This window comes from Malurus melanocephalus, unplaced genomic scaffold, assembly GCF_030028575.1.
Source record: "Malurus melanocephalus ecotype Western Australia unplaced genomic scaffold, MMel_1.1 scaffold_57, whole genome shotgun sequence".
NCBI lineage: Eukaryota > Metazoa > Chordata > Aves > Passeriformes > Maluridae > Malurus > Malurus melanocephalus.
In genome coordinates, this window is record NW_026623289.1 from 2,260,479 (window position 1) to 2,288,253 (window position 27,775).

A 27,775-nucleotide genomic window follows, 5' to 3' on the forward strand; every position below is an offset into this window, starting at 1 on the left:
TAAATTCTTCACACGTATCTTTGAACACTTGATTTTAGCCACTGCCAGAGAGGACAGTTGTTCTAAGAGGATGGTCAGAAAGGCAGAAATGCTGGGCTAATGAATTCAGGATCAGAAAAAGCAAGCAAATGCCCAAGCCATTACAGCAACCCAAGCAATGTGCAGGAACTCTCAGCTCCCCTAATTTAGTAACAGTTGRTCACATGTAAGAGTCTGAAATAATATTGTTACTCCTTGTGTAAGCATTTAATAGTCTCCTCCTGGGTTACTGGGACATGAATCTGGATACCTATTCTACCATAAAATCAGTTTTAGAAAGAGAAAACTCTATGGTCAATAGGACAAGGAAATTTGYTTTGTGTCTTACTGCACTAGGGACTTCTTACATTCCAAGGTTCCTGTTACTGGAGGAAGAGCAGCTTGAACTTTGCTTGAAGAGCAGCTTATGGCTATTCTCTGAAAAGATCATGGATATAGGTTTTCCAGACCAAAAGCATCACAAAGAATGATATTAACAGAAATATACAGTCAAAAGTTTTGCTATATATTTTATTTAACACAATCCATCAAATATCACATCTACCAATAACCATCTAAAATCTCATTTAATTTTCTTTCAAAGAAATCTCTTCTGGCCTATCAGCTTTCCAATGCACCATCACCTTTCCAGCCAACTTGACACAAATCCATCTGYTAACCTACCCTGATTACAAAAGTACAGGTGAGCACTACACAAAAGACTGACAGTTACTATAGCATTAACAAGTAAAAATGAATTTGTTCACTCAGTGCAGAGAACTGCAACACCACGCTCATAGAAGCTGCGGGGATCTTCCTTGGTGGCTATTTCGAAGTCAACKGTGAAAATCAGATCAGCACGAGTGAAGTTCAGATAAACTGGTAAAGTAACCTGGGGAAAAACATCAGTARGGAAGAGTTGTGTAAGATAGCTGAAGAGTGCAACAGGTTTACATAACACTATATGGTACTAATGAGATGGGAATTTAGTCTCAGATAACTCMGTACTCAAAATAAGAGGAAATAGCCCAAGGCTTAATAAATTCACAGATGCTGCTAATAGGTGTAAATTTGAGACTTGAACTGAACAGCACTGAGCAGTATTTTTGGATGCCTCTCCTTTTTATCTATCTACAAATAAAAGACAGCACTAGGTCTGTTTGCTGCTAGCCCGGAAATCAGGTGCCAACTGACACCAAGAGTAATTAGAGAACATCAAGTTGTGGTGCCCAGCACAAGCATCCATAAAGACTTAKGGAAAACATTGCTAGGTGTATCTAAATATTTTTTATCAATACTTACAACATTTGCTTTTTTATCAGCATTTGTCTGCTTGATCCAGCGAAGCTGTGTAATGGGCAGGACAGTTGAAATAGCATTYGAAAGCGACAGCTTGTTGTTACTGCATGTAGCTCCCTGAAGCTTCAGGCCTGCAAATTGCAATACAGTTTAGAGTTCTAAGAGCTTTCATATATCCARAGGCTGTCGCTGTATCATTTAAGGKCTAAGTCCACTAAATGAGAAGTATTTAATACTGCACCTACTGGTTGTAGGTGATACACTATGCAATACTTCAATATATACTGACCCCAGTCTTGAGATTTATTAGCATTTTAAGTACTTCCCTCATAACTAATATCAAACTAATCCCTAAACACTTTCAAAATGTGTGTATTAACTTTTGCAATTACAGGATCTTTTTCCTTTGACATAGCCCATTTAATACCAGAAGCTTTTGAGAACATTTCAGAGCAGGTCCCTTCCTTCAGCTAAGTTTACCTGTGACTCCAAAGCTGCAGGCATCCAGGACTGCGTTCTGAGTAGTTGTAACATTGACCTCAAGACAGAGCTCTTCAAGGGACCAACTGTTTGCYTGGGCAACATATTGTCTTGTAGCAGTAATATATGCCTCTGGTACAAACAGGCCACCAAGACACACATGGATGTTCTATTCAAGAGGGACAATATAGGGAAAAAAGGTATTTCAGCTGCAGTATTAGTTAGTGACTATTATATATACTTCAGCAATCTATTTATGTTAAAATGCTCCTGCTGCTACTGGAACACTGTGTTAACTGCTAAGATGCTTTTTGCTCTAAGGCTTTGTCTCCTGTTGTTCTATAATACTAAAGCTCCCCCTGAACTCACTGCACAGTTATCCTGCTAAGCCTCATCACGCTGAGATCAGGAGACACTCAGCAGTAATTACAGGCATTTCAGAGAACATTGACTCAAGTTCATTGACTGAGGAGCTGCTCAAAAGATCTGATGTGAAGACTCCAGGAAGCAGTTACACAGCTCCACCAATAACCCGAGAAGTCAGCAGAAGGTACCTTCAGTTCCTTTGCTCCACCAGATGCAGCTGCCTGGGAAATGTTCTGGAGCTGTTTAATGCGCTCACTGAAGTCAGACACCCACTGGATAACAGTCATACCAGCTGGCACTGTGTAATGAGACCAGCTACGAGGCAAAATACCTACAAAAATGTGATTAGAATTAAGTTTWGTTCATATACATGCTGAAATGATATTGAAATTTTGAAGACTTGGACTGGAACATCAATCTCTATTTTAAAAGATCCCTCAGCAAGTGAAAGCCCTTTCAAAGGTTACAGAGCAAATAGCCTCCAGGTCTACTCCATATTTAAAAGGCCACCCACAGTTACAGATGCCCTTCAGAGCAGCTGCAGTTACACACAGCTATTTACTGCAGGACCTAATCTCCAAGTCTGCGTGAAGAGTTGACTTCTTTAGAAAAAACTGAAAAGGTCAAGTATCTGTGTTTCAGAACATGCTTTTGTTCAAAGACAGCAAATCTTCATGTACTGCTACAGGATTGCCTGTGAAAATTTCATACTTATGTACAATCTTTAAATAGAAATTCAGAGRCCTTGAGTATTTTCTAGTAGATTTTATGGGACCAATATTACTCGCTTGGTGGTATAAATAACTTCGTTCTGTCACAGGTCAGAAATCAAGAGAATTTAGAAAGATTTTATCTTACAAATTAAGCTGCTAATATAAACTGAACAAAAAAGCCTAATAATATTACTATGATAGTCTATTATATTATTATAATGATACATAATATACAAAATAATAAAATATAATAACAATCAGTCATTATTATAGCCTAATTATTAGGCTATTAACAACCTCAACTTGAAATCTCATACCAAACCAATTGGAATTTTATGCTCAACTTTAAGTSTTGCTGGTGCCAAATGGCAAAGTCTAACCACATTTTTCTTCTGTTTTTGTTTTTTCTTTTAAGCTCCTGACCACAACAGCCTCTTACAGAGTGCAAGAAGTAAAGAGAGCACTGGGAGGTGTTAATTTGAAATCCCATACCTTTCACCAGCTCATTTATCAGTGTACGCAAATAGTTGGTTTGTTTCTTTTTGCCTTCACACACTTGAACCACATCTGCCAGGTCCTGACGAACATCCTGGAGCAGCTTAGCTCCCATTTTCACCTCTCTCTCAAAGAACCGGAACAAAGGATCCTGATGGGCAAAATATTGAAAATAAGTTGCAGATCAAAGTTCTTGCTGGAAAACAGCTATGAAAAGCAACCCCCAAATTCTGGACGGGCAGTGACACTGTGACTACAAGCATTGAACACAAAGATGCAGCCTGTGGTGCAGAAAGTGATTGCAGAAACTTTTACAACCATCTCCTCTCCCTTGGAGAAACTAGAAAGTACAAGTCACAGTTGAACAATTAATGCAGACTGCCTGCTACAGCTCCCTGGCTACAGTATTTGCCATTCCATTTCTTCAAATAATACCCAAATTCTTCAAATAATACCCAAAAGACATAAACCAGGTTTTAGGAGCATTTCAAGCAACCTAGGAGATCATTACATGGCTATGGCACTCCAAATCAGCATCAACACTGGTTCCATTAACCTCTGTGCAGTATAATTGGTACTTGCAAATCACAGTGCACCTGAACTTGTGCTTTTCCCATGTCCACATTAAATAAAATRCAGTTCTTACTTTAATGTTTTCCACAGTCCGCTTCAGATGGTTTAGAGTTTGTGGGATAAGGTGAAGCCAGTTAGAGGCTGTGGTATGCAGCGTTCTCATCCAGGCTGGGCGTCCATCTGATGTAGAATCAGTCCTTGTCTTCTTCTCAGTTTCTGCATAAGCCAGATCATCCTCATCCTCCAGCATCTGCATTTTCAGCATTTTACTGATCATATCTATGCCTAAAGCAGAAGATTTGCTGTTAGTCAGAGAAGCAGTGGCATMAAGATTAAAACATCCCAATACATGCAAGGACCAGGATTTTCCATTATTCCTAGTCTAGACCTAAAATTCAGAACTACACAGCTGTAGGTGGCCCCAGAAGCTTACAGTAAAGCTTTCCAGRATCGAGATAGGAGCTTGCCATCTGGAACACTAAATGTCGCTGGCTTTTTTGATTCACAGGCTCCTGTTCAGTTTTTGGACTACTCAAGCATCTGACCTTGCAGAAGTTAAACCAATTATGTTGAGGGTGAAGGAGAAAGCTATTGACTCTTCAGCAAAATTTGTATTTWTCTTCTGTTTTTTAATCTACAGAAGACATTGTAGAAGTCCTGGATTTACCTTGTGTGGTGAGAAGAACTTTCTCTGCATTATTTGGCAGGCCCAGCCACGATGGTGTTTGTGTATCTGGCAGCATCTCAACCCACTGGACAAACTCTTCACGCCTGCAAGGCACAGTTTTTATATTCATTAAAAGTTTTCCTCTGTTAGAATGCCAAGGTAATGGTTTGCCTGAGACATTTACACAGCACAGAAATACAGATTATGTGCTTGATTTTTTTCTTTCTTTGTGTGCCATTTTTTAACTAAAAAAAAAAATACACAGAAATCAGGAAAAAGAAGAAAATGATACCTGATTCCATCTGGCATCTGAATATCTTTGTGTCCATCCACTTTGCAAGCCAGTTTGAATTCACTGTCAAAACTTAAGGTAGTGAACAGACGTTCCAAGAAAGTATTTAACAAACGTTGATCAAATTCATTATCGATACGCCCTCCATAGATGGACTGGGCCATCAGAGTCTTCAGTGCAGACCAGGGGATCTTATCAGGTGAAATGTTCTGGCGACCCTGTAATTAGCGGGGAACAATCGTTAAATTGCCAACAGGTTTTTAGTGCCTACTCATTTAACCTCCTAAATGTTTCACTGAAGATCCAAAGTAATCTGTTATCTGTACCTAAGYACACAACACTACTTGCCTTTGCTGTATCATCCAGCCAGGTATCCACTGTGTCACAGGCAGATCTCAGGTCAGATTCTCCAAACTCGTACTTCTTGGACCAACCCAAGGGAGCGTAGCGCAGGCGTTCTTGGATAATGGCATGGAACCAGGCAAGGAGGAAATACAAACGAGCACGCTCGTTTGGAGACTAGAAAAAAACCAACACAAAACCAAACAACTATTAGTTAARTGAACTGATAAAACCAAARTCTGCTAAAAGATTAGAAAGTATCAGATTTAACRTTGGATTGCTATMAAAACGGATTACATTCCACCAACAAAGAAAAAGCAGCTACTACTTTACTTRGGTGAGGAAAGAAAAACACTTGAGGTACATCTTAGAAGCGGAGGTTTATCGTCTAAGGTAAAATTTCAACAAACATGCTCTTCTATTTAGTTTCATGGACACAAACCATAGCCTTACCTTGCACATCCTAGAAACTGGAATGCTACTGAAGGTCCTCAGCATATTTGCCTTTACACCAGGAGGAGGCTCAAACACGAAGATTCGGCCAGCACGCAACAAATTCACTGGCACCTAGAGAAGATAAAGAAGATCAAATCCAGCTGCTTTAGCATTCACAAAATTAAATCCCAGCACAGTTTGCATCAGCTTCAAAACCTCATAATGGGCACATGAAGTTCTGCCTTTCTTTTGGAGAGTAGGGGAATCAGCAAAAGAAATGGTCTGAAGTTTTCAGCTACAATTCAGTTAYCAGAAAGTAAGACTAATAACTCCCCTGACAGGTGTGTATTCTCCTTCCTTACTCCAGAAAGGCAGTCATGAGAAAACCTTCCCTCACTTAGCACTCTTAGCTCTGCAAGCCAAAGAATCAAATTTTAAATCAGTGTTACCTTTGGATTAATCTCCATGGTRAGGAAGAGTCTGAAGCAAGCATGGGGTTGTAGGGAATGTAGCTTCTTTTCTAGTTGCATGAGCCAGCCAGGAGCCAGGTGAACGTTCTTCAGCATTACCCATCTGTGAATTTTTGAAACAGARCAAGTGCTTTTCAGTGAACATCTTACGGATCCTAGCTGTGACCATTGCAAAGAGTAACAGAACCCAGTATCAGTATCTTCCTCCCTCTTTTAAACCTGCCTTCTACATAGAATCAGTTATTATGTGATGTAAATTAACTTTCTTGTTTGCAGGTACAACCCACTTCTCCTGAAAACATTTAAATAGATGTAAACAGATGGGCTTGCTACTACAAACTAACTTCAAAAGATAAAACTATGAGTAAAAAAAAAAGGGACTATCTCTTTAGCCAATAGATAACTTCCTCCTTTTTAGCTTTCTACTAGGCAGTATTCTAGATGAAAATTAAATAGAACTTACCTTCCAGATTTCACTGCTGTGTTTATTGCTTTATCTGCTTGGTTAAATCCTTCAGCAGAACCTAAAAGACAGAAGGGTTGCTAAATCTTTTACTGCTAACAATTTCATTATGCTTAGATGTTGAAAGAAGGTATGCTCTTACCAATAGCAATAGAAGTAATCTGTGTATTCTGCTCAGCTGCAAGGTCTTCAACATGACCACTGGCATCATAACCAGGCACTGAACACATCAGCACAGGGGTATTTGGTTTCACCTGTGTTCCATGAAGTTGAAAAGGATATGAATCAATCACTGCATAAATATRAGAATGCAGTAAGCTCAGTGTTTCTTCCCTCTGTACAGCTAAACCCATTATGTTACTCTTAGTTTTATGTTAATAAAAAACCAATCCACTCCTCATACCAGTGGGAGAAGAGTAAATAGAAGAAATGTTCATTGCATAGCTCAAGTCACTGTGGAACTCATACAAGGTGGCACTAAGCATTGCCTCAGGATTTTAGCCTTTTAAAACCAAGTATTTTACCTCTGTATCCACAATGTGTGTCAGATCTAAAGGCTGCTCCATAATGGACATGAAAGACTCTCCAAGATTTGTTGAAACAAAGGTATGTGCCATGGCCAACAAACGATCTGGACGGAAGGCCTGGATCAGAAGCAAGCGATGAATGGCCTGYCCAATGGGAGCTGCAAAGAGGAGACAGGATTAAATGAGACAGCTAAGGAAACCATCCTCAACACCCTCTTCAATTTCTCCCCATCTTGTTCTGAAGACTACATATTTAGAAGGTTAATTATACTTTTCAAAGATCTGATGCAGCTTCTTAATGAAATGCTTATATTCTGTTTTCACATTGACAACTGAAAAAAAAATTACCAGCTTCAGCTGGTTTACAAAATCTACAGGCCAAAATTACTGCCATGAGTTATTTTAATTTCCAGAGACAACATATCTCTTCACATCTTCTCACTCACAAAATAATCTGCTCTTTTGCTAAACTTTGAAGCCATACACACTAGTCTAGCATGGATAGGGTAGATAACCCAGAGTCGCTTCAGTTAATGGTCAAGCAGCTTTAATAAGCTGCTAGTAAATACAAGCTTAGAATCCTTACTTTAGAAAGCTACAGGAAYGAGCCTGGAGTGATCAAAGACAGCAAACACTTCCTAAAGCTATCTTTSAGAAAGGGGAGGAACCAAAGGGCAACAGCTACCCTCAAGTGGTCACTCTTACAAAATTAGCACTGACAGCTAATGTGACAAGAGGTAASACTTCATGCTTATATACAGCTGCAGGTGGAAATAGTCTACTACACCACCCCTGTCCTCAGATAATCTGTGTCTTGGAGCTTTTTAGAGCATTGAGCTATCTCCAGATTAACCTTAGTCATTGCCAATCTAAACTATTACGCAATCTAATGAGATTACAGAATTACATTTCATCCTCAGTGGAAGATCAGATCACAGGTTATGGTGCAGCAACAAAGTGTAGTAACTACTGCTTAAAACAGTTTGGTTTAAAAAAAAAAAACAGTGAAACCAACCAACCAAACCCCCCAAAAAACCCCAAAACAACTCAGAACCAAACCCACTAGACTTGAGGTTCTTACACTATCCCAAAATTATGATTTTCTATCCAATAAGGTCCAAAATTAAATTCTACTTTAGAGTTGCTTTTAAAATCATAGTAACTGCTTAGATCAGTACACTAGGACTGGTATGGACAACMGTGCAACTTCACTTACTTGATGGTTTTTCTTCAGTCCAAAGGTATGGTACAGTCTGCTCTGGAGAGCTGCTATCCAGCCAGATRCAGAATTGCTGTATTGAAAAGAAAAATGAAAAAATTGTGGAGTTTCAAGACAACAGAAACTTGCTGCAAAGACCTGTAAAACTCAAATTAYATTTTGTCTATTATGCTTTCTTTAGATGTGCCAATCATTTCACTGATTGCCTCCAGCACCCCTGATTGTACAAACCTCTACCAAGTCCCAGCCAAAGCTGTATGTTATTTTACCCCAGGCTGAAGGGTTTGAGAAAAATTAGATGAAGGAAAGAGAATTCAACGTCAAATACAAAAACTAGAAAGGGCAAACCAAACAGGTACTATTTAAGATATGGACACAACGTGAGACACAGTCAGGACAAAGTTGTATTACTCTTTGAACACTTCAGTCATGAGAARGTGCAGTGTTCAGCAGCTGAGAACYATCCAAATTTATTCCACACAGGCAGTCCAAGAGCTTCCCACAATGAAGTTATGTGTAGATGGGGCTGCTCTCCTCTACTGCTGAATTATCACACAATGATGATGCAGTGAAAGACCTGCAGTGTCACACACTTCCTGCTACCATGGAAACCAAAGCTGGTCAGCCACAAAGGCAGATGAAAGGTGAAACGTTCCAAGTCTGAGTGATGAACAGTGCTGSTAATTACAACAACTTTCACAGCTGGGTTACGAAGGAAGTAACAACATTCATTTCCACAATTACAACTGTTAATCTTTGGGACTCCTCACAGTAGGAGAGCTTACTCRTAAGCATGAAGCTCTTCAAGCAGACACCCAAAAAGCTTAACAAGATAGTTCAGTGGAGAAAGARAACCTAGCCAACACTTACCTCATCAGCTTGAACTTTTGAAACAAGGTCCTTAAATGCAGGAAGGCAGCTCAACCTCATCATTGCCTCTGTTTGCTCTACAGTCAAACCATTGATTTTGGGGAGAGATGAAGTGTTKAGTACAATCTCCTTCCCTCTCAAGAAGTGCTGGAATTCTGCATCATATGTAGGCTCCCTAATTTTAAGAGAAAAGAAGACTTTAGCTAGGTACCTTCAAGACAGCCCTTCCTTTTTCAACTGAAGTGAAGCAAGAAAACAAACATTTACCCAATAGTGCCTTTCAGTTTGATCCGGGCCAACAACATGGCAAATGTTATGTGATCCTGGTGCAGCATGCCACGTGCCACTCGATTGAAGGCCACCTAGGAAAAAAACAGAGTAGTAGTATTAAAAGCCTTGAACTCTGGCCCTTCAAAAATTATTAAAGAATTAAATTTCTTAATTAAAAAAGAGAACCTGAAAGAGATCCTTTGTGATGATTGACAGACGATGAGTATGGTCTGTAATTCCCTTCAGATTTGGGTTCTCATACAAGACATTGTGATAGATGTCCAAGAAAAACTGGAGGGAATATTGGTACAGGAAATGTATCTGAAAAAGAAGAGAGTTTATTTTTTCTCTCTGGAATTCTGTTGTTTGATAACCAACAGAGTATGCCTACCGAACTGCAAAATTGGGCAGTGCCTATTTATCTTTAAACAGTAAATACACGAAGTTCCTGGCAGGAAAACTCAACCTACCTGTTTCAGTGACTCCATAGTAAAGTAGATACTGCTGCAAGCTGTAGAAAGAGGCAAGTAYTGCTGAGAAACAGTCTCCACTTCTTGCATGACAATATCAGTCTCTTCTACTTTCCTGGTGACCTCTGCTGCTTCCCTCTTCAGGTTCTCAAGAGTAGTAATGATGGTGTCATCATCCAGGATACGGCCCTTCACTTCATTAAGAGCTTGGAGCAGGGATTTTTCTAACTGACGYAAGCGCAGCTGAAATTCACCTTAATTAGAAGAAAAAATAGGTCATATTGTACTGGGCACCCTGAAAAAACAGAGTTTGAAGATATTTCACCGTGTATTTCYTGAGTAAACCCACACTATTCCTTTACAATGGGAGGAAGTTAATTTTGGTAAACATACCCTGCAGCTTGAGGAGGTCAGAACGTTTTTCATCAACATCAGGCCTTTCAGCTTTCAGGACTTCATTCAGACACTGACTCTGTAAGCTGCTGCGAGTTACTGTGAAGTTCACAAATGTGACACGAGAACAGAGGTCTGGTGGGAATTCAACCTGTCAGAGGAAACATGGAAAAACTTTCTCAGCTTTCTTCACATGTCATTTCTACAGATAGGATAGCTTTTGTTTTACTTACTGTTGGATCTCTGGTGGAAAGGAAGATGACAAAGGATGGTGATAAATCAATATCTTGGTCTCCCAGAGTAATGAGAACTCTGCCTCCAGTTCTTCGGACTTCACGGTTCAGAACAGGGTTCAGAACTGGATCGTAGCTCTCCACATCCTAGAAAGACAGATGTTCGAGACTGCCGTTCACAAATGTCTCAAGCTAAAACTCCCAGTCCCACTGGRGCTCAAAGTTCTGGTAAGTAAACAATTGGCAGTTGGTTTGGAACARGGATCACATTCAGAAGGCATTTCCACTTTAGATGTGTAGCTGAGCTACACAGGTACAGAAGAGGAGTATTATTCATGGATGTAATTTTGTTAGCTCTACTGCACATAAGTCCTATTCTAAACAGCACAAGCAACAGGTAGTGATCTGTCCCATTTCCAAGCTAAGAAGCAAAAAACATACCCATCTCAAGTGAATATATTCCTATAGTTGMCTATTTCTTTGTGTAATTGAAATTTCTCGATACTCAGAGTAGATTTAATTCTAGATAACTAACCACATTAGTTGCCTTTATCTGTGACTAGAGACAGCACATGAAAACAAAGGAACAGATAGACAGGTTGCAAGTAATTTTATAGTGTGTAAGTAAAGAAAGATAATTTCAAAATAAAAGAATTTTATATTGAAATGGTGGAAAAAACAATACCTTCTTTAAATTTTTGTAGGTCCCTTATTCTTCTCACGACAGCTCATGTATCACTAGTTTACTTGTTACATTTTAAGTTGAAAATAAAGTTGCTTGCACGTTGCTAAGAGGACAATTGCAAACTTTTCTAGTACACTGGGCAGAATTCAAGAATTTAAATAGTTTCTACATGATTGTGCCACTGACCTGAACTAGAAGTGGGTTACCAAATCTCAAGGCACTTTCCAAGTTCTTCCTGAAAGCATCATCCAAGAAACTTGTACGAGTTATCTTACGGTCTTTATATTCATTCATGATAAACTCTGTAGCTTGCCCAGAGGGATCGATGATCAAAGGATATCTTAAATGATAAATARAACACTTTCATTATTCAGGTTTTGACTGCAGACAGTGTCTAAGCAGTTTTAGCAATTTACATTGCATTATTTGTCTCAACTCTAAAACCTTGTTTATTCCTTCACTAAGTTGAGGCAGGTTCAATGACTCACTTCAGAGTTTTGAAGGGTAAGTTTGTATTTGGACAACGAAATAGCTTCAGTTCAAGTCAACTTATTTTAACAACTAAGCAYAACAAAAGAGACAAGCAAAGGGGAATTCGAGTTTTTATGTTTACACATGGCTGAGAAGCTTTTACAAACATTAGAGGTTCACACACYAGTGAAACAGTGCTTTGAAGAAGCTACTGTGATTCAATAGGTGCAAAYCCTTCCTGCTATGAGAATACTGCTTTAGAACTGCACAGCTCAGAATGAAGTACCTGTTAAAACGCTTGAGCATGATGGCATTCTCAGTGCACAGGTCATCTGCAGGCAGAGAACTTGCTTGCCAGCGCAGCCGCTCATCCGCGTTRGAAAGGTACTCGGTCCTTGCGATGTCTGTGCGGAACTGCAGGAAGCAAACATTTAACTCGGGATTCTCCAACCAGCTGGTGAAGACATTTTAAATAAATGCAGCTCTACAAAGTGTTCTTTTCCAACAGCTCCATTCTTCACCTAGCAATCTTAGAGCTTAACGCCTGCAGTAAATCAATCTATGGTTAACTGATCATGACTGTATTTTTACCTGGATATTTGCTTGCTGCAAATGGTGAGACCACGTAGTGAACAGATTTTGACGCATCTGCTGATCAAAGTAGCCAGCATAGGCAATAAAAGCTCCTGAAAGYAAACAGTCTCCTGCAATAGTGGACATCTGGTTTTTGAAAGTTTCACTTGTCTTTTCCCATCTTTCACGTTCAGCAGAAAGACTCTTCAGAAGAGCTGTRCTACGGTTTACCTAGAAATAAGTGGCAAAGTAGATTTCTTTAGATGATGAAATGTTGTCGTATTACAAGTCTCTCAGAAYACTTAAATTTCTGACTCAAGGCCCAAGTTAAAGTTAAAAGCTCAGAATGAGATTAAACTTGGGGTTCTTCACTTCAGTGAAGAATTTATTATGTTGATTTTAAGCGTTATTTGAATTAACTTAAAACTCCTAAGTACTAGCATAGCAGCAACTTACTAATGATGAGATCAAGTACATAGAGAAATCCACCCTCCCCTCCTTGAAGTCCAGTTAAGACATTACAGTCACACTACACCCATGCCTGTTTTCAAAAGCTTTTTACATATTTTAAACCATCTGAGAACTGTCTTGTTAATCAACCTGAGTTGATATTTCTGTAACACCAGATAGGTTTCTTGAGAAGCCTCATGATGTGCAGAGATGAAACAGCTCAAATGCACTGCACAGGGCAAACAACCAAGTCCACTCTCAAGTTTGAAGAACCATTCAATTCTGGACTGCCAAAGATTAAAGAATGGAAAATTATTGGTATAGAAAGTCTTACTTTTGCTTCTACAGCAGCCAAGTCTGCCTTAATAGCTTGAGCCTCCGAAATCAGTACTGCGTATTCTTCTTTGTAACGGGCAATACTGGCCTCAAGATCACGAATCATCTGCTCCACTTCATTTGCTTTCTGTTGGTTGTCTTTGGCATCATCCTCCAGCTTCTGCAGTTCATTGCGYAGAGGTTCCACTCTTTTCAACATATCAGCATAGTTCAGCTGCAAATGGTAAACAGACCTTTTATACTTTCTAAAATGGCATGTGTTAACAAGAACCACAGCTTTCAGATATATATTACCAACTGCATCTTTCCAAATTTCTTCTGACCTGTGTAAGAATCAATAACTACTTAAGAGAAACTTAGTATTGTTTATCAGTCCCTAGGACTCTAGTTTAAACCAAACACAGAAACATAAGTAATTGCTTTTTGCAATTACTAGTACATGCTCTTCGATATTACTTGTACGTGCTCTGTAGATTTACACAAAGCCATTCAGAAAGTTCAGACTRCATTAAGAAGTGCACAGTATTGTTCTACGTAAATATTCAATGGGGTATCCATGTCAGTATTGTGCTAATCTGCCCTTCTTAACAATGAAATCAATAAAGCAAAGCCATAGAACAATTAGGACAGGTCTACTGGCAAGACTCAAGTTAAATACAGTCTCTCCAGATCATGGCATTCCAAGCAGGCACAGTATTAATGAGTCAAGCATTTTGCTGTATTGAACACCAACAGGCAAATAAAACCATTCTTGGGTATCTCACTCTGGAGATAATTTTCCCCAAAGCCTATTCCTTTAGGAAACTAGTGAAGTATTTAAAAGTCTGCCTAAAAGACCTTGGCAGARCTGCCTTTGGGTGTGTCCTACCCTGAGGCAAGACAAATGCAGTCTCATTAAGAGCACTGCATTACATTTTCCAGTGGAGAACTGTATAGCCCTGTAGAATTACATACAGAAAAGATGCTCTAATGTTTATTGTAAACCTCAAGTTTTTCAGTGCAGAGGCTGTATCACAACTGGCCAATAATCTCTGGCATGGCACTCCATATCCCATAGCATTCATCTGAACCATCTACCTATTTCTGTGAAGCACAATAGCTTGCAATAATAGCTGAATAAAGGCAAATTCAGAGCCTTTCAATATTGCTACATGCCTTCTGGCTCACTTAATCTCCTTGCCTTTGCTTTCTCAAGCTGACTTTACCTGTGCAATTGCCCATTTCACCATAGGTCCACAGGCCAGTGATGCTCTGTTTACAATTTCATAGTTGTAACTTGGATTTGACAGATAGTTTTTCTTCATCTTCTCCCGGATGGCATCACTGCAAGAGAAAAATTTTTACAGACAGCATGAGTACACTATATGTCACCACACAGGGGCTCAGCACCCTTTATCTAGCCTGCCTTTCACAGCTGACAATAAACATTTCTTGGCAGTTTTGTTGACTGGTAGCCAGGATGTTTTAAACTGTCCAACATGTTATTTCAGAAATTACAGCTTACACGTGGATAACMAATTTTTATCAATTTTAAGATTAGTCACTCACAAATTACTCAACTCTGCTCTGAAAAATTTGGAATTGGAAGGGAATTCAGATGTCTCTAGTCTGATCTTCTGCTCCCTTTCAGAGCCAGTCAGGAGGCTTGACCACCTAGGCTGAATAAAAGCTTCAGCAACCTGTTATGGCTGCAAAACCCCTTTCAACTGACAATGTTGCATTGGATACCGAYACACTGCTTTGCAACCATGCCTTACAGTCACACAACAATTTGCATGATACACCTTGGCTTCAGCAGTCTATTTCCTGTACCACCTGCATGCTCAACACGTGCAAYAAGCTGGTGTCAAAAGAAGTCAAATGCTACCAAAGCAATGACACAGAGGAAAGCCCAGCTAAGACTCTTTCTTTCTTTGTAAATGTTTTGTCCACAYAAATATCACACACTTGCACTTTACCTGATTTCCTCAGCAGAGAAGTTAACAATGGTTGGAATGAAGTTCTCTCTCATGATGATGGAACGGATTTGTTTCCAGTCTGTGGTACTTTCACCTAACAACAGGCAGATGGACTCCAGTGCCAACTTAACTGCTGCAGGTGGATTAGCCATGGAACGGACCTCTACCAGGTGCTGCTTCTTTATTGACTTCACAGCTAACCAGTGACAGAAAGATAACGAGTGTTGATTGGGAGGAAAACAGTTAGCAAAGCTCAGCAGAGTACSCTGGATTTGTAAAAATCCTTCAAGACTCTCAAAAGGAAAATGGAGTTATTAGAGAAGCAGATACTACTCAATAACTATTATAGTACAAGACACAATGTCAATGTGACAAATCAGCACAGGCAACTTAATCTGCTGCCTAAAAATGATTCACTCAAACCAGTGATTTGTATACCCAGTTTAATGAATGGACAGCTCGACTGCATGCTGTCTGTGTAGCAGCAAGGCATCACTGCTCTTTCTACAGCTGGCCAGAAACTAAGCTACAAACCCTTAAAAGAAGTGTCAAGTATCAGATCAGTACAATACACAGTATAAAAACTACACCTCAAAGACTGAATTTAAAAGAAGGGATTTCTCAAAACATTCTCCAGTGCCCCGCTAAGAGCCTACACTTTTATTAGACAGGATCAACCCAGATCATAACAAAACACATRTCCGATTTTAGATCCAAGCCCACAGTATGATCACTTGAGGTGCTAACATACCATTCTGAGCTTCAATGACAGCAGGCTCCACCTTGTCAAGATCTTCTTTCACACTCATCTGCTTGTCTGCAATGACCTCCTGCTGCTTGTGCAGCTGTTCCTGAATCTCCTGGCTCATAACCTATAAGGAAATTTCACAGACAAAATAYTGCTTTTTAGAAACTGAAATTCTTCCAGTACTTGCTCTGCAGGGTCTGTTTTGCAAATAAAATAGTTGCTATGCACAGAGATTTAAAACAAAAATTACCTTTTTCTTTTCAGCTTCCTGTTGATCTTTCACCATCTTTTTCAACTTGTCATTGGCTGCTGCATTTTTCACTTCCAGCTCCTGACTCTTTATTCTTAGGTCACGCCGCAATTCTTCCACCTGAGATCGATTGTAAGATGGAAGAATGAATTCATATGGAGCATGGAGATCTATTTACTCACTCCAGCTTTATAGAGGGCAAAGCTTTAAAGATACGCACCTGATCAACTGTTTCCTTGATTTTTCTAAGACCAACATTCAAGTGCATCTGCTGTTCCTCCAGCTCACTTCGCTTCTCATTGAACAAGTTGGCATAATGGTTGATGAAGTCTAAATAGTGGCGTGGTGTGATTGCCATGGTTCTGCCTCCCCGTTTTGCCAGCCGAGCATTAGCCTTTAGGGAACAAGTTGTAGATTATGCACTACTTAAAAACTTATTTGGATGCCAAGGATCATACTTTTTAGGAAACTGATGCATGATGCCATGTTCTAGACGCAAGTTAAGCAGTGCAATAATAACATACCTGGTGAAGAGTCTGATGAACAAACACACAACTATTAACAATAGCCTCCCTGTGTGTTGGGGGCTGTGGCAGCTTGTCATACACAACTGGCATGTAATCGGGCACAATGTAATTTGGYTTCTCAAGATCCATTTTGCTCGTGAACTCTTTGCCAACTTGGTACAGTGCCTCAGTYGACCAGTCTCCAAACCAGTTCAAGACACATCTGAAATACAAAGCATTTGTGAACACTTCCCCAGAAGCACTGTTTTAACAGTACTTGTAAAACGTATTGGAATATGCAGTAATTACCTGTTGAAGAGTGCAGGAGAGGTAGCTGCCCTGTCCTTCAGGCCCTCAGAAGATGGATTCATAGTGAACACAACGTGGAGATTGCGAATAACTTGGCTGGTGAACCATTTGTAGAGTTCCTCATGTGAATCTAACATTAAACCTTCTTTCTGTGCTCCTTCTTTACAYTGCGTCATCAGGGTAGCATATTCATCTCCTTCAAAGAGACCAGGAACCTAATTCAAAAGATAGTTTTGTTGTAGTTTTATGGTTGTAAAAAGGTGCTTAAAATATTTACTTAAAATCTCCTTACCTCTCCATTGGCTAGGAGAGTGTTCATTCTCTCCAGGAATCCAGAATCCAAGACATTTGATTCATCCATGATAAAGGCTATTTTTTCATTTTTACAGCCAGAACGTCTCAATACTGTCCTAAGRTCTTCATCAAAATCTTCACCTGTGTATTTTCTGTGAACCTGGTAAGAGTTAACATTGGTCATTAACATTTTGTTGTGCTTTCAATGGGATTTTAGGGGTCAATATGTAAGTGGGAGTTTAGACTAACAGGTTTTTAGAAATTAAACTACCAAACCAACCTTAATTTGGTAGACACTCAGACCATTCATCCAGGCAACAAATCTTGAGAGGGTTGTTTTCCCTGCTCCACTGACTCCAATTAGCAGCAAGTGGCCCTGTGGTTGACGGAAGATTCTGGAAAAGAAYACAACCAAGTGTGATTGGTAAGTGYTAGCAACTTACTGAAGCTTTTCCTAGAACACCTAAGCTTCAAGTTAGTATCAAAACTGATACATCTTTCCAGATAGGATCCTGCTACTTGGAGGCTGGCAGTGTATTTTCTACAGACAATGAGACCATGCTCCATTCTTAGTCTGCAGTGAGGCCACTCTGTTTTAGAATAATTCTTGCTTATACAAGCAGCAATGGAAGTCTGAACYTACCGGTCAATTCTCAGCACATGATCCAAGACTTCATTGAACAGGACAAGGGGTACATCAAGTTCTTCTTCATAAAAGACTTTAAGTCTAGCTTTCACATAGTCTCTTAGTTCTTCTTGATCCACTGGAATATAATCCTAAAAGAACCAGTCAATACAGTATTGAAATAAGGATTAAGGGAATTAGCTTGGGGTAAATTTATKAGTACATGAAAGCAGAACTACTAGAATACTTAAAGTAGCAGTCCTCTACAAATGCTTAAGAGCACTGGACTTATTTAACTTGCACAGGAACATGTCCTCTGCTTAGACTGCCATAGATAGCAGCATGGGGTTTAAACACTCTATCTACTGAACCTATCATAAGCTGTGCCTGTGCTGCCAGTTACCAAAGAAACTGCAAAATAGCACTACAAACTTGCACCCTTTCCTAATTTATTTTAAGCAGCCTTTCCTAATCACTTACTGGGYCAGAGTTGGGTAGCAAGCTAGGTGGACTTATGACTGGGATTTGTACACTGGGATTTGTACAGGTTGTCCAGATAGATCACTTCAGATTATAAGAAACGGGTCACCATCAAATGTGTAATATCAGTWTTGCTCAAGGGTCACTGCCTTATCCAAGAAATTCTGTAAGGAATAACTGTCAGCACCTGATAGTGTCACATTATTCCTGAGAAATATGATTAATACTCCCTTCATATCCTGTGGTAGCTCTTACAAGAGAATCCCTGGCGTAACATATTAAATTTGTGTCAGAGCTCACTTCAGATAATCACAGTAAAAATTTCTTGGAGATTGATTTAACAAAATGATGGGCACTATCACTTTAATACACCTGTAAGAGCTACTTCACTCAACAGCATACAACCTATTTAACTTTGTGCTTCGTTTTGTTTAATTTTTACTTGCCTTTGACAGCCAGTTGCTGTATAAGATAGGTCTRCTCATAGCCTTTTCTTTGTCAATGTTGGGGAAGTGTTTCAGAGCAACCATGTCAATGTTCTCATCAGTCCAGCGTCTCTCCTCATCTTCCACAAGTCTGGATAAAGAAGCAAGTCAGTGAGCACAAATGCTCTGTAAAGGGAGGGTATAATCACATGGCAGCACTGTGGCTGAAGTATATTTCTACTTTGTAYAGATACAACTCCCAACAGAATCAAGCGGGAGTGAAGGGAAATATTCTCATTGATACTCTAGCTATTTAACATGAAACACACTTTAGTTTTATCTTCTAATGAAAGCTGGCAAGGAGTAGGGAAAATTAATTATCAGCTCTTTATGGTTTTGCCTCCCCAACTCACGATTATTTTACCTGTCTTGGAAGAGACGTAAGGCTTCGTGGGCCCAAATCCTGATAAGGCCTTCAACTGGTAAGGTTTCTAGTGGTCTCAATGCTTCAAATATACCTCTCACCCACCGAGTCATTTCACGAGGTGAATAGATGTAGTGTGGCTGYGTGTCTTGAGTGAATCTCTCCTAAAAATTGAAATTTAATTAGTTACTTTATCTCAAAGTTGCACCGTATTTTTTTATAGGCCTCGGCATCACAAGGTATTACTCTGATAGCATAATTCAGTCTTTTTTGCCAGAACTCAAGTAATTAGTTGAGTTCTTGTACATATACTATCCATGTGAAAGGCAAACAATGATGTCAAATGATTCAGCTTAAAAGGAAGCCTTCTAACTGGAGTTTGGAGTTGCATTTAACAAGTTACCTGAGACATTGTGTAGAATTCTACCATAGCAGCAGTAAGAGGTTCTGCATATGTGCGAAGTGACGGGATCAGCCTCAGCATTGCACGATTGAATGTTCCATAGATCTGAGTAAGTGAAGCTGGTCCAGGATAGTCCACATAAACCACAGGAACATGTCGTAAAAATCTGGAASATTAGCACATTACATAATACAGAAAATTATAATCTATTCTCTTCATTATCTTTTGCCAAAATTAAATAASTGCTTGATTCAAAATCATTATCAGCAACTGCAGTTGGTTTGATTGCTCCTTAATGACTTGGACCAAAAAGCATTGTGAAGTGTTTCAAACAGTTCACTCAACAGCCTAACACAGGGTCCACTGCCTGGCTGTCACAATAAGAATCGACTAGCAGACAGTGCAAAAGCAAGGAGCACAACTCCAGCACAGCTGTTGTTAAACAAGCATATTAAGAACAGATTACATAATCAATGTTTCAGTTTTGACTCCTCTTGCTACATAGAATTAATTAGACACATTACCTGTGTGACAGAGGCTTTCTTCCAGGATCAGTAGGTGGATTRCATGCACCAACAAACTGAATTCTCTCCAATTTCACCCATGTCTGGTCAGATGTACGGTAGAATCCTCCATGTTCCACCATCTGGAATGAAAAAATAAAAATAAAATCAAATCAGTGGAATGTTGCATTTTCCTAAAAGTTGTAATACAGTTGATTACAGCGAAAAACAAACCTGTCTTATGAAGGATATGACTCTCTGTGTGCCATACTTATCCATATCTGGCAAGTTGATTTCATCACAGAACAGCACCAGCCACTTTCCTAACTGCACAGGAGCCAGCACCACTCCATTAGGGGTACGCCTGTATTCACAGTAGTGATCAAAAGTTTTCAACAGCAGTTCTGGAGTGGTAGCACTAGAAAAGTTGAGKCCAACCACCTTAAAAAGAGAACAGTGAAAAATAAAATTAAAATACACTAAGGCCTGAAAGAGAGCATATCAAGAGTCCTGAAAACAGATATGATTGTTCACAATGGAAGTACATGTACCATCCACATTACCCTATATATACAGGTATATACAGCTTACATACTCTTTGCTTCCCACTGCAGGTTCTCTATTTACCATGCAGCAATGCTTTTTGCCCAGCCCCGTATTTTTAATATCACAGCCTCATGTAACTGTTACTCCACCTAAATACACTGAAGAATGAGAGCTATTCTTAAACATTTGCACACGTTTTTAAATACTGAATGCAGGAATGCTYCTCTCTTACTGAAGTGGCAAAAGARGAAAGCAGTTTCAGGYTAAGGAACTTGAGGAATKAATTTATTTTCTCCTCAACATGATTTTTATTTTTTGCTATATACACACAGATATACTGAGACTGAGGTGAAGCTATTACTGAATTCTGGCTAGCAAATAATTTCCATGCTAAGTCAAGACTGCTTAAATCTTTAACAGGATTAAAGACTTGCTACTACTCTGTAATTCACACACACACAGAAACACACACAGATACTTGTGTACCTCCATGTCAGGCAGAGCTCTSAGAGCACTGAAGAGGGTCATGGTCTTTCCAGAACCTGGTGGGCCACAGAGCACCAGAGGTTTGTGCTCTGCCAGCCAAGTGTACAGCAATGCTTCATGGCGAACTGTATCTAGGGTTGGTACCACAACATCAGGAGCAGCAACTTTGTGTGTTTCAACTTCAATTTGAGGAACTTTGGATTGCCATGGCACCCATTCACCTGTAATGGACACCTAGGAGCACAAAAACATTATCAGAAAATTTAGGACAGGAATCTAGCTCATCCTTACTTAATTTTTTAATGACAGGATGGTTTRTGGCATCAAATTTGATGTGTTTATTTAAACATCCAGCTCTGTTTGCTTAACTGTGAAACTGTAAAATTTAAGATTGTCTAATCAAGTTTGTCTCCACAATCTAAAGCAAGCTTTCAAGGAAATGAAAGAGCAACATTTCTAGCACAAGAAAGGTTTACCTCATAGTCAATTATAGGTATATTTGGTGCAGTTGGCAGCGGCACAGTGGTGATCCTCCTAATGTATTCTCCCAGCTCTGCTCTCATTTTCAAACGACTGTCTCCAGAAAGAGACCAGAGGATCGCATAGACCAGGTACCTCTGTAAGAAGCAGCAACAGCAGCAGGTTTTAGAGTAATGGAATAAAACTCAATGAATACCTCACATCTAGGCACACACAGCACTCACTTAACAGCAGACTGCACTTACCTGGATGTAACGCTCCAGCTGGTCTATCTGCATGGGGAAGTCTGGATGGTTGGCGTTGTACTGGGCCACGTTGCGGCAAGCTTGGTGCAACATGGAGAACAGAGAGCCGAGGCAGCGCAGGCGCGTCAGGTCCATAATGTGCTCCAGCTTGAAAGCGTGCTCAAGTGCTTTGGTTACCAGGCCATTGGATGTGAAATATGGCTGCATGATTGTTGCAGCATCTCTCTGAATCTGTGGAGGGAGACAAACACTGCTCAAAGCATTTGCTTCTCATCTGACTACCAGGCAGAGAGAAATTATTTTGTTTAAGGTTTGAAACGTTTCATATTAAAAAAAAAAAAAAAGAAAAAATACGTGAAGAGGAAGTTAACTATTCGATGATAGGCTGTCATAAATTCTATGCATGCTATGATACAAACATTTTTACTATTTCATCCCATAATGTTATCTAAGTTATACCTGCAACATTGGGGATGCTGCTTCTTCTCCTTCATCTTCTTTGCCCTTTCTCCTGCGCTGAGCTTCCTCCTCACCCTCATCCAGAGGAATGCTTCTTAGTCTGGCCAGGAAGTTATTGAATATCATGTCTGTACTGAGAACATCCTCACTGAACCAGACCATACCACACCKTGACACGGTAGCCAAAGTGGCGTATTTCAGATCCTGTACTTCAAACATGATACGCACCTGAAAAATAGAAATTTAAAACAAGGGCTTGGAGTAAAAACAACCAACCACAAGCAAAACAATACAAAAACCCTTCCCCTGAACAATATGCAAATTTGCATTTAGACTCTGAATAATCAACATCAGCACTATACTGTCCTAAGGTAAGTTCATCATTATTGACATTTACCGTGAGACTTATATAATTCACATTTTTCTTACACRGTCAGAGTAAGTGTAACATGAAATGTTTCCACAAAAACTCCTAGCTCTAGCAAATCACAATCTGAACTAAGTATTACTTTGCTTGTGATGARAAAGAGGGACGACACTAGTATATTTTACATTAAACCAAAAAGCTTATAGAYAGCATATAAACACAATGTAAAAAAAAGTGACATTACATTTGGTGGGAGGCTGAGACGTTCTCCATTTGGCAGAGTCAGAAGTTTGTTGTCATCCAAAACAGAGTTCAAGTTCTCAACCCATTCAGGGTCWACGTCACCATCAAAGATAATCCACTGACGTTTTTGTAGTTCACCTCTCACATTGTCTATGATTCTATATTAAAGGAAATATTCATTGAAGTAGAGAATTAAGACTCAGAAAGGTGAGATTATCCTTGGCAAAACATACCAGCCATCTTGCATTTGTGCCATTGAAGACTTACTTTCTCAGGACATGTGTAAACAAGCCATCTGTCCATTCCCTGGTGTTTGGATCCAAAGTACCATAGAGGTGATCCTTGCTGATTGCTTTTGGATCTATAATGTGAGCAACACCTTCCACACCCTCCAGCCGTTCAAGGGCCTTCAGAAGCACTCTCCAAGCCATGCTCTTTCCACTTCCAGAGGGACCAACCATCATCAAACCATGATTTATCTGTGTAATCTGATACAACTGAAGAACCTGTGACAGAAGAAATAATGCACCAATTAAATCTTAACTTCAGCAGTTAATCTTTTACGTATTGTTTGTTTAAGACAAGAAAAATTAAAAAGCTTTGCACCTTTCATATTATAAAAGGAAATTCAGCCTTATATGTAAATTTTATTTTCACACTTTCTGTTTTAGATTTTACCTTTTCAACCCACATGCCACCAACTTCTTCTCCATCACCGTAGGTAAGGTACATTTCCTGACACACTTTCTTAAGTTCCTCTCGCAGGGCTGTCATCTCTCCACGGTGATACTGTACTCCAGGGAATACATCAGAAAGGAGACTGAACAGCAGTGGAATGTCTTCTGCAACCAGTTTTGGTACCATAGTTTCACATACACTTTGGATCAGGATCTGCAGAGAGAAAGTCACATTTAATTTAAGTTTTTTTTGCTAAGTTCACTTTACCAARTGTGTTTGACAAGGAATATTTCACTAAATACTGATTAAAAGTAGTCTTAGTCAAAACAAACTGATGGGTTTTTMACTTTGGAACAATACAGTGATTTCCTATTGATTTCAGTTTATACACGTCTGGTTTCTTGTATCTCTTCATTATGCTCTTGGCATTAATGGCTGAGATGCTGAGGAGCAATAAGTGTCGTGGACGCACCACTTCATAGGAATGAGCTTTTCACTATGATTCAGGTACTTCAAAGACATGTTWAACTTGGAGCTTCTAAGCTATCAAATTACCTTTGATAATTAACACTACTTTGGTTGCATGGCTCAATACTAAAAGGTAAACACTGYAGGGTTACTTTCTTTGTTTAGTGCRCATCCTTTATTGTAGAAGTAAAGATTTGGCACACACATTACCTCTTGTTCTGGCAAGTTCTCAGCGATTTCTCCCTCATCAACAACTTCACCACGCTCTTCCTTCTCCCGCTTTATCTTCTGAATCCTCTCCCTCTTCACATTACCTGCACTAACCAGCACACTCTTCAGTGCTCTCAGGCCAAAATCATAGTGACTTTGGGAGGACAGCTGTTCRTCACAAAGCCTAAGAAGTAAAACAGACAAAATATAATTTGATTCTCAATATGAACCAACATTAACAATATATATCATTCTTTACTTGAAACTATTGCTTGAAATGACTGCTGCACCACGTGCTTAGTGAGTTGCAAAGAATATTACAGCTTTGAACAAGAAGTTCTATTGTACTGATTGGAGCCAAACTTGTTACTCACTTGAAGAATGGTACTATCTTATTGGCAAGCACTTCAGCTGTACGGAAACCTTGGGAGTACAGCATGACCTGGGCAATCAACTGACGGTCTGGTTTTGTCATTGCCAAGCTACGGAACAACTTCTTCAAATTGTCAGGCAGATTAGATCTGCCTGCATAGCCAGGATTCATGGTGATGAAGATAGCCATGTCAGGGCTCACTTTGACTTGTTTGTTCAGCAGCTCACAGGTAATGGGTGTTGCAGCTGAAAAGAGATTTCATTTCATTACACCTGAGTCAGTGATCAATCACTCTGAGAACTGCAGTCATACTTTATTCTATCCTACAGTAATGGACAGCAGGTTCACCAGTACTGCAACTCAAACAATRTCAATTTCTACCAGCTGAAAGTTACATCTATTATTTAAGTTTTGACATGAAATAACTTCATCCTTGCATCACTTGTAAGAAATGTAGCTGAGCAATAAAACAGCATGAAGTATGTTAGAGAAGAATTACTTACTCTTGTCATAGTTGGGGTTGGAATGCTCTCGCAAGGCTTCCTGGATGCACTGAACTTGCTGTGAAACTGCAGAGAGCATTCGCTCCTCCAGTCTGTTGAACTCATCAAAGCAGCCCCATGCACCCACTTGGCAAAGTCCCACAAAGATGCGTCCCATTGCCTGCACAGGAGGGGAAAATTCACTCAATTGCATTGGCAAAGGGAGCASAGAAGAGCTTTTCATACAATGCATCCAATGCAGGAACAAGGTGAGTTTATATGTAGGATRCTGTATTTGTAGAACTGTAAGAGTTATGAAAATGTTCTGACTTTCAGCTCACACCACTTCACAGAACCACRGAAGCCAACCAAAGCTCCCTATTAATACATGCTGTACTGCAGTSTGCTCCAAAACAGGCAAGCTAAGTTCACTGCATAATGTTTTGTTTGCTGATACCATTAATATCAGGTGCAGTTCTAGCCCTTTATCACAAGGAGGATACAAGAATTACAAAACATTTCAGAAGTGCAAACTGGATGGCCAGAGTATGATAACCTTCCCACATAAAGAACAATCTTTAAGGTAAGATTCTGTAGAAGACAAAATGAGGGAATGTGATGGAGGTTTAGAATCTACTGGTTTCAGAAGAATAGGAATCAATTTTTCACTGTTTGTTTCTACTAGAAAAACTTAGGAATCATTTAAAAAAAGACAAAAAAAAGGTGATTTTTCATAAAGTGCATAGAAATAGTGCACAGTGGAACAATGTGGTAAACATGTTATAGAACCATGTGTGCAAGTGGATTTATGGGGATAAATGGTACATGAAGAAAGGTTCACTGGAGCATGAACAGAGTAACACATTTCTGCTGGGACATCCTGAGCCTCTTAACTGTCCAAGRGAGGAAGGGAGCTGGGGCAAGGAAGGATCACATTATCTGTGATCTAAATACTCCCCAGGCATTTTCTTACAGCCACCCTATGCCTATGAGCCAAATGCTGGCTAAATKGAATCCTGATCTGGTCAAAATACASCTGTACAGAAAACCCCACATATGGGCAACCTGGTAGAATCTGTAAAGTTTAGTGATTCCATGTTTTATACTGTTTCATTATATATACACTTGACCAAGGTTTTAATTTGAAGTCAATTTGCTGTGTTRCAGTTTAMAGAGGTATTTCATCTGGTTCTCAGTATGAAGATGTCATTGATCTTCAAATATCTGGCTATATTTTCTTATTTTGAAGAATCCTTCACATGCTGAGGTACACTGCACAAGTATGTTGTAGAGGATAATTTGGTAATAGTACAGCGACTTTAGCAGTCTCACTCTTATTGTTTATCATTAAACCAGTACTACCACTGCAAACTACATAGTTTAAACTACTTTCTTAAAAGCCAGTCTTAAGCCCCTGTCCCTTTCTTTTTCTTCCTTTCCCTCCATTTGCTGTTACAGAACTATCTGTTCAAAAATTCCAGAACCCCTCCTCTAGCAATGCTCTGTCCCACTTCTGCTTTAGGCATTTATTTTGTTACAGAGGTTCTATATAACCACAGATAGCAGCTCAGTTAAGACTTACAGATAATCGTTTTGAAAATAAACACTGTTGGCTGTTTCAGCGTTCTGAAGAGGTTCTATTGCTTGTTAACAAAGACTACACTGTTTTAAGCAAACAGCTYACCTGGAAGTCAAACGTTTCATCGCAGTTGAAAACCAACACAAAGCGGCCAAGCTGATGCCCAAGAGCTTTAACAGATTCTGTTTTACCAGTACCAGCAGGACCTATTTTTGAAATGGGATGACAAGTTTTAGTGTTTATCATCTAAGCAGCACTGCCAACTCAGGCAAACTGCCAGCATGCAGATTTTGAAGGTGCCTGTTCAAGAGAGTTCAATCAAAAACTAAAACTGTTTCAACTTTCCCTAAAAGACCATTTTGTTCTTCAGTATCTTAGTTGTAAGTGTTCTGCATGTTTACATTAATGCTGTATTGTGGAGGTGCACATCCTTTCCCCAGTCCASCCCCTAAACCCCACCCCAGGTCACACTACAGTCTCAGGAATGCTTGTTAGGCCTTGGCCTACATTAATGGCACCTGGGCCGTTAGCTTCCCTAGAATTTATCTGTCTGATCCCAGAACTTCTGTTGTCTAACAAGTTCCTGTTTTCTACTAAATAGCCTTGAGACTTTTATCTTTTCTGTCTGAACAACAGACCAAGTAGAATAATATTTTTGTTATTGGACTTTTCAAGGAAGATTCCAGTAACCGCCAACTCGGACTGTGGCCRGGATGGAAACTTACTGATGACTAAAGTCAGTAATTTTGACCCTATAAACAGTGGTCCTAAGTGAGACCCTTTGAGATCTCCTGGACTGCAGSAGGCTGTGACCAGCATCTGCCTCCCAGTGGGATGTCTCTCAAAGCTTGTGATCTCCCCAGTCTGCAATGGAGGACTGCCATTGAAAGCTGACAACTCAGCCTGGGCTYGTAGCACCAATCCCTTGAGACCCAACCTTTTATCTCTGGAGAGATGCAAAGGCATCCAATGYATTTCACTGAATTCAAGGGGAATTTTTCATAGATATACCTTTGCACATACTTCATGTCTGTGTGTATTATGTTATGTGTGTTGCCAATTTAGGTCTATAATTAAGCTAAACTTTTGTCAAGTTACAGCTATGTCCACAGAAAATCCTACTG

General features: G+C 39.6%; 1 protein-coding gene across 1 annotated transcript in view; it reads right to left on the minus strand.

Moving 5' to 3' along the window:
* Positions 1-535: 535 nt before the first annotated feature.
* The window catches only part of DYNC1H1 (dynein cytoplasmic 1 heavy chain 1), a 44,559-nt gene continuing 17,319 nt past the window's right edge, over positions 536-27,775 (minus strand). The window contains exons 28-78 of the mRNA XM_057365780.1: positions 26,757-26,857; positions 25,094-25,253; positions 24,592-24,835; positions 24,218-24,401; positions 23,540-23,752; positions 23,129-23,367; positions 22,863-23,019; positions 22,252-22,479; positions 21,793-22,023; positions 21,544-21,684; positions 21,068-21,301; positions 20,270-20,476; positions 20,057-20,178; positions 19,533-19,698; positions 19,130-19,293; positions 18,727-18,856; positions 17,819-17,952; positions 17,456-17,570; positions 17,174-17,335; positions 16,882-17,096; positions 16,591-16,795; positions 16,287-16,460; positions 16,067-16,186; positions 15,820-15,940; positions 15,069-15,264; positions 14,316-14,433; positions 13,109-13,324; positions 12,343-12,555; positions 12,038-12,165; positions 11,467-11,620; positions 10,596-10,742; positions 10,363-10,513; positions 9,970-10,223; positions 9,686-9,820; positions 9,497-9,591; positions 9,230-9,404; positions 8,357-8,432; positions 7,138-7,298; positions 6,756-6,867; positions 6,614-6,674; positions 6,130-6,253; positions 5,699-5,812; positions 5,252-5,422; positions 4,904-5,121; positions 4,612-4,715; positions 4,018-4,229; positions 3,369-3,522; positions 2,352-2,494; positions 1,798-1,966; positions 1,321-1,448; positions 536-910 (exon numbers count right to left, since the gene is read on the minus strand). Coding sequence (XP_057221763.1) covers positions 782-910; positions 1,321-1,448; positions 1,798-1,966; positions 2,352-2,494; positions 3,369-3,522; positions 4,018-4,229; positions 4,612-4,715; positions 4,904-5,121; positions 5,252-5,422; positions 5,699-5,812; positions 6,130-6,253; positions 6,614-6,674; positions 6,756-6,867; positions 7,138-7,298; positions 8,357-8,432; positions 9,230-9,404; positions 9,497-9,591; positions 9,686-9,820; positions 9,970-10,223; positions 10,363-10,513; positions 10,596-10,742; positions 11,467-11,620; positions 12,038-12,165; positions 12,343-12,555; positions 13,109-13,324; positions 14,316-14,433; positions 15,069-15,264; positions 15,820-15,940; positions 16,067-16,186; positions 16,287-16,460; positions 16,591-16,795; positions 16,882-17,096; positions 17,174-17,335; positions 17,456-17,570; positions 17,819-17,952; positions 18,727-18,856; positions 19,130-19,293; positions 19,533-19,698; positions 20,057-20,178; positions 20,270-20,476; positions 21,068-21,301; positions 21,544-21,684; positions 21,793-22,023; positions 22,252-22,479; positions 22,863-23,019; positions 23,129-23,367; positions 23,540-23,752; positions 24,218-24,401; positions 24,592-24,835; positions 25,094-25,253; positions 26,757-26,857 — 8,225 coding nt within the window. The 3' untranslated portion in view covers positions 536-781. The remainder of the gene's footprint in view (positions 911-1,320; positions 1,449-1,797; positions 1,967-2,351; positions 2,495-3,368; positions 3,523-4,017; positions 4,230-4,611; positions 4,716-4,903; positions 5,122-5,251; positions 5,423-5,698; positions 5,813-6,129; positions 6,254-6,613; positions 6,675-6,755; positions 6,868-7,137; positions 7,299-8,356; positions 8,433-9,229; positions 9,405-9,496; positions 9,592-9,685; positions 9,821-9,969; positions 10,224-10,362; positions 10,514-10,595; positions 10,743-11,466; positions 11,621-12,037; positions 12,166-12,342; positions 12,556-13,108; positions 13,325-14,315; positions 14,434-15,068; positions 15,265-15,819; positions 15,941-16,066; positions 16,187-16,286; positions 16,461-16,590; positions 16,796-16,881; positions 17,097-17,173; positions 17,336-17,455; positions 17,571-17,818; positions 17,953-18,726; positions 18,857-19,129; positions 19,294-19,532; positions 19,699-20,056; positions 20,179-20,269; positions 20,477-21,067; positions 21,302-21,543; positions 21,685-21,792; positions 22,024-22,251; positions 22,480-22,862; positions 23,020-23,128; positions 23,368-23,539; positions 23,753-24,217; positions 24,402-24,591; positions 24,836-25,093; positions 25,254-26,756; positions 26,858-27,775) is intronic.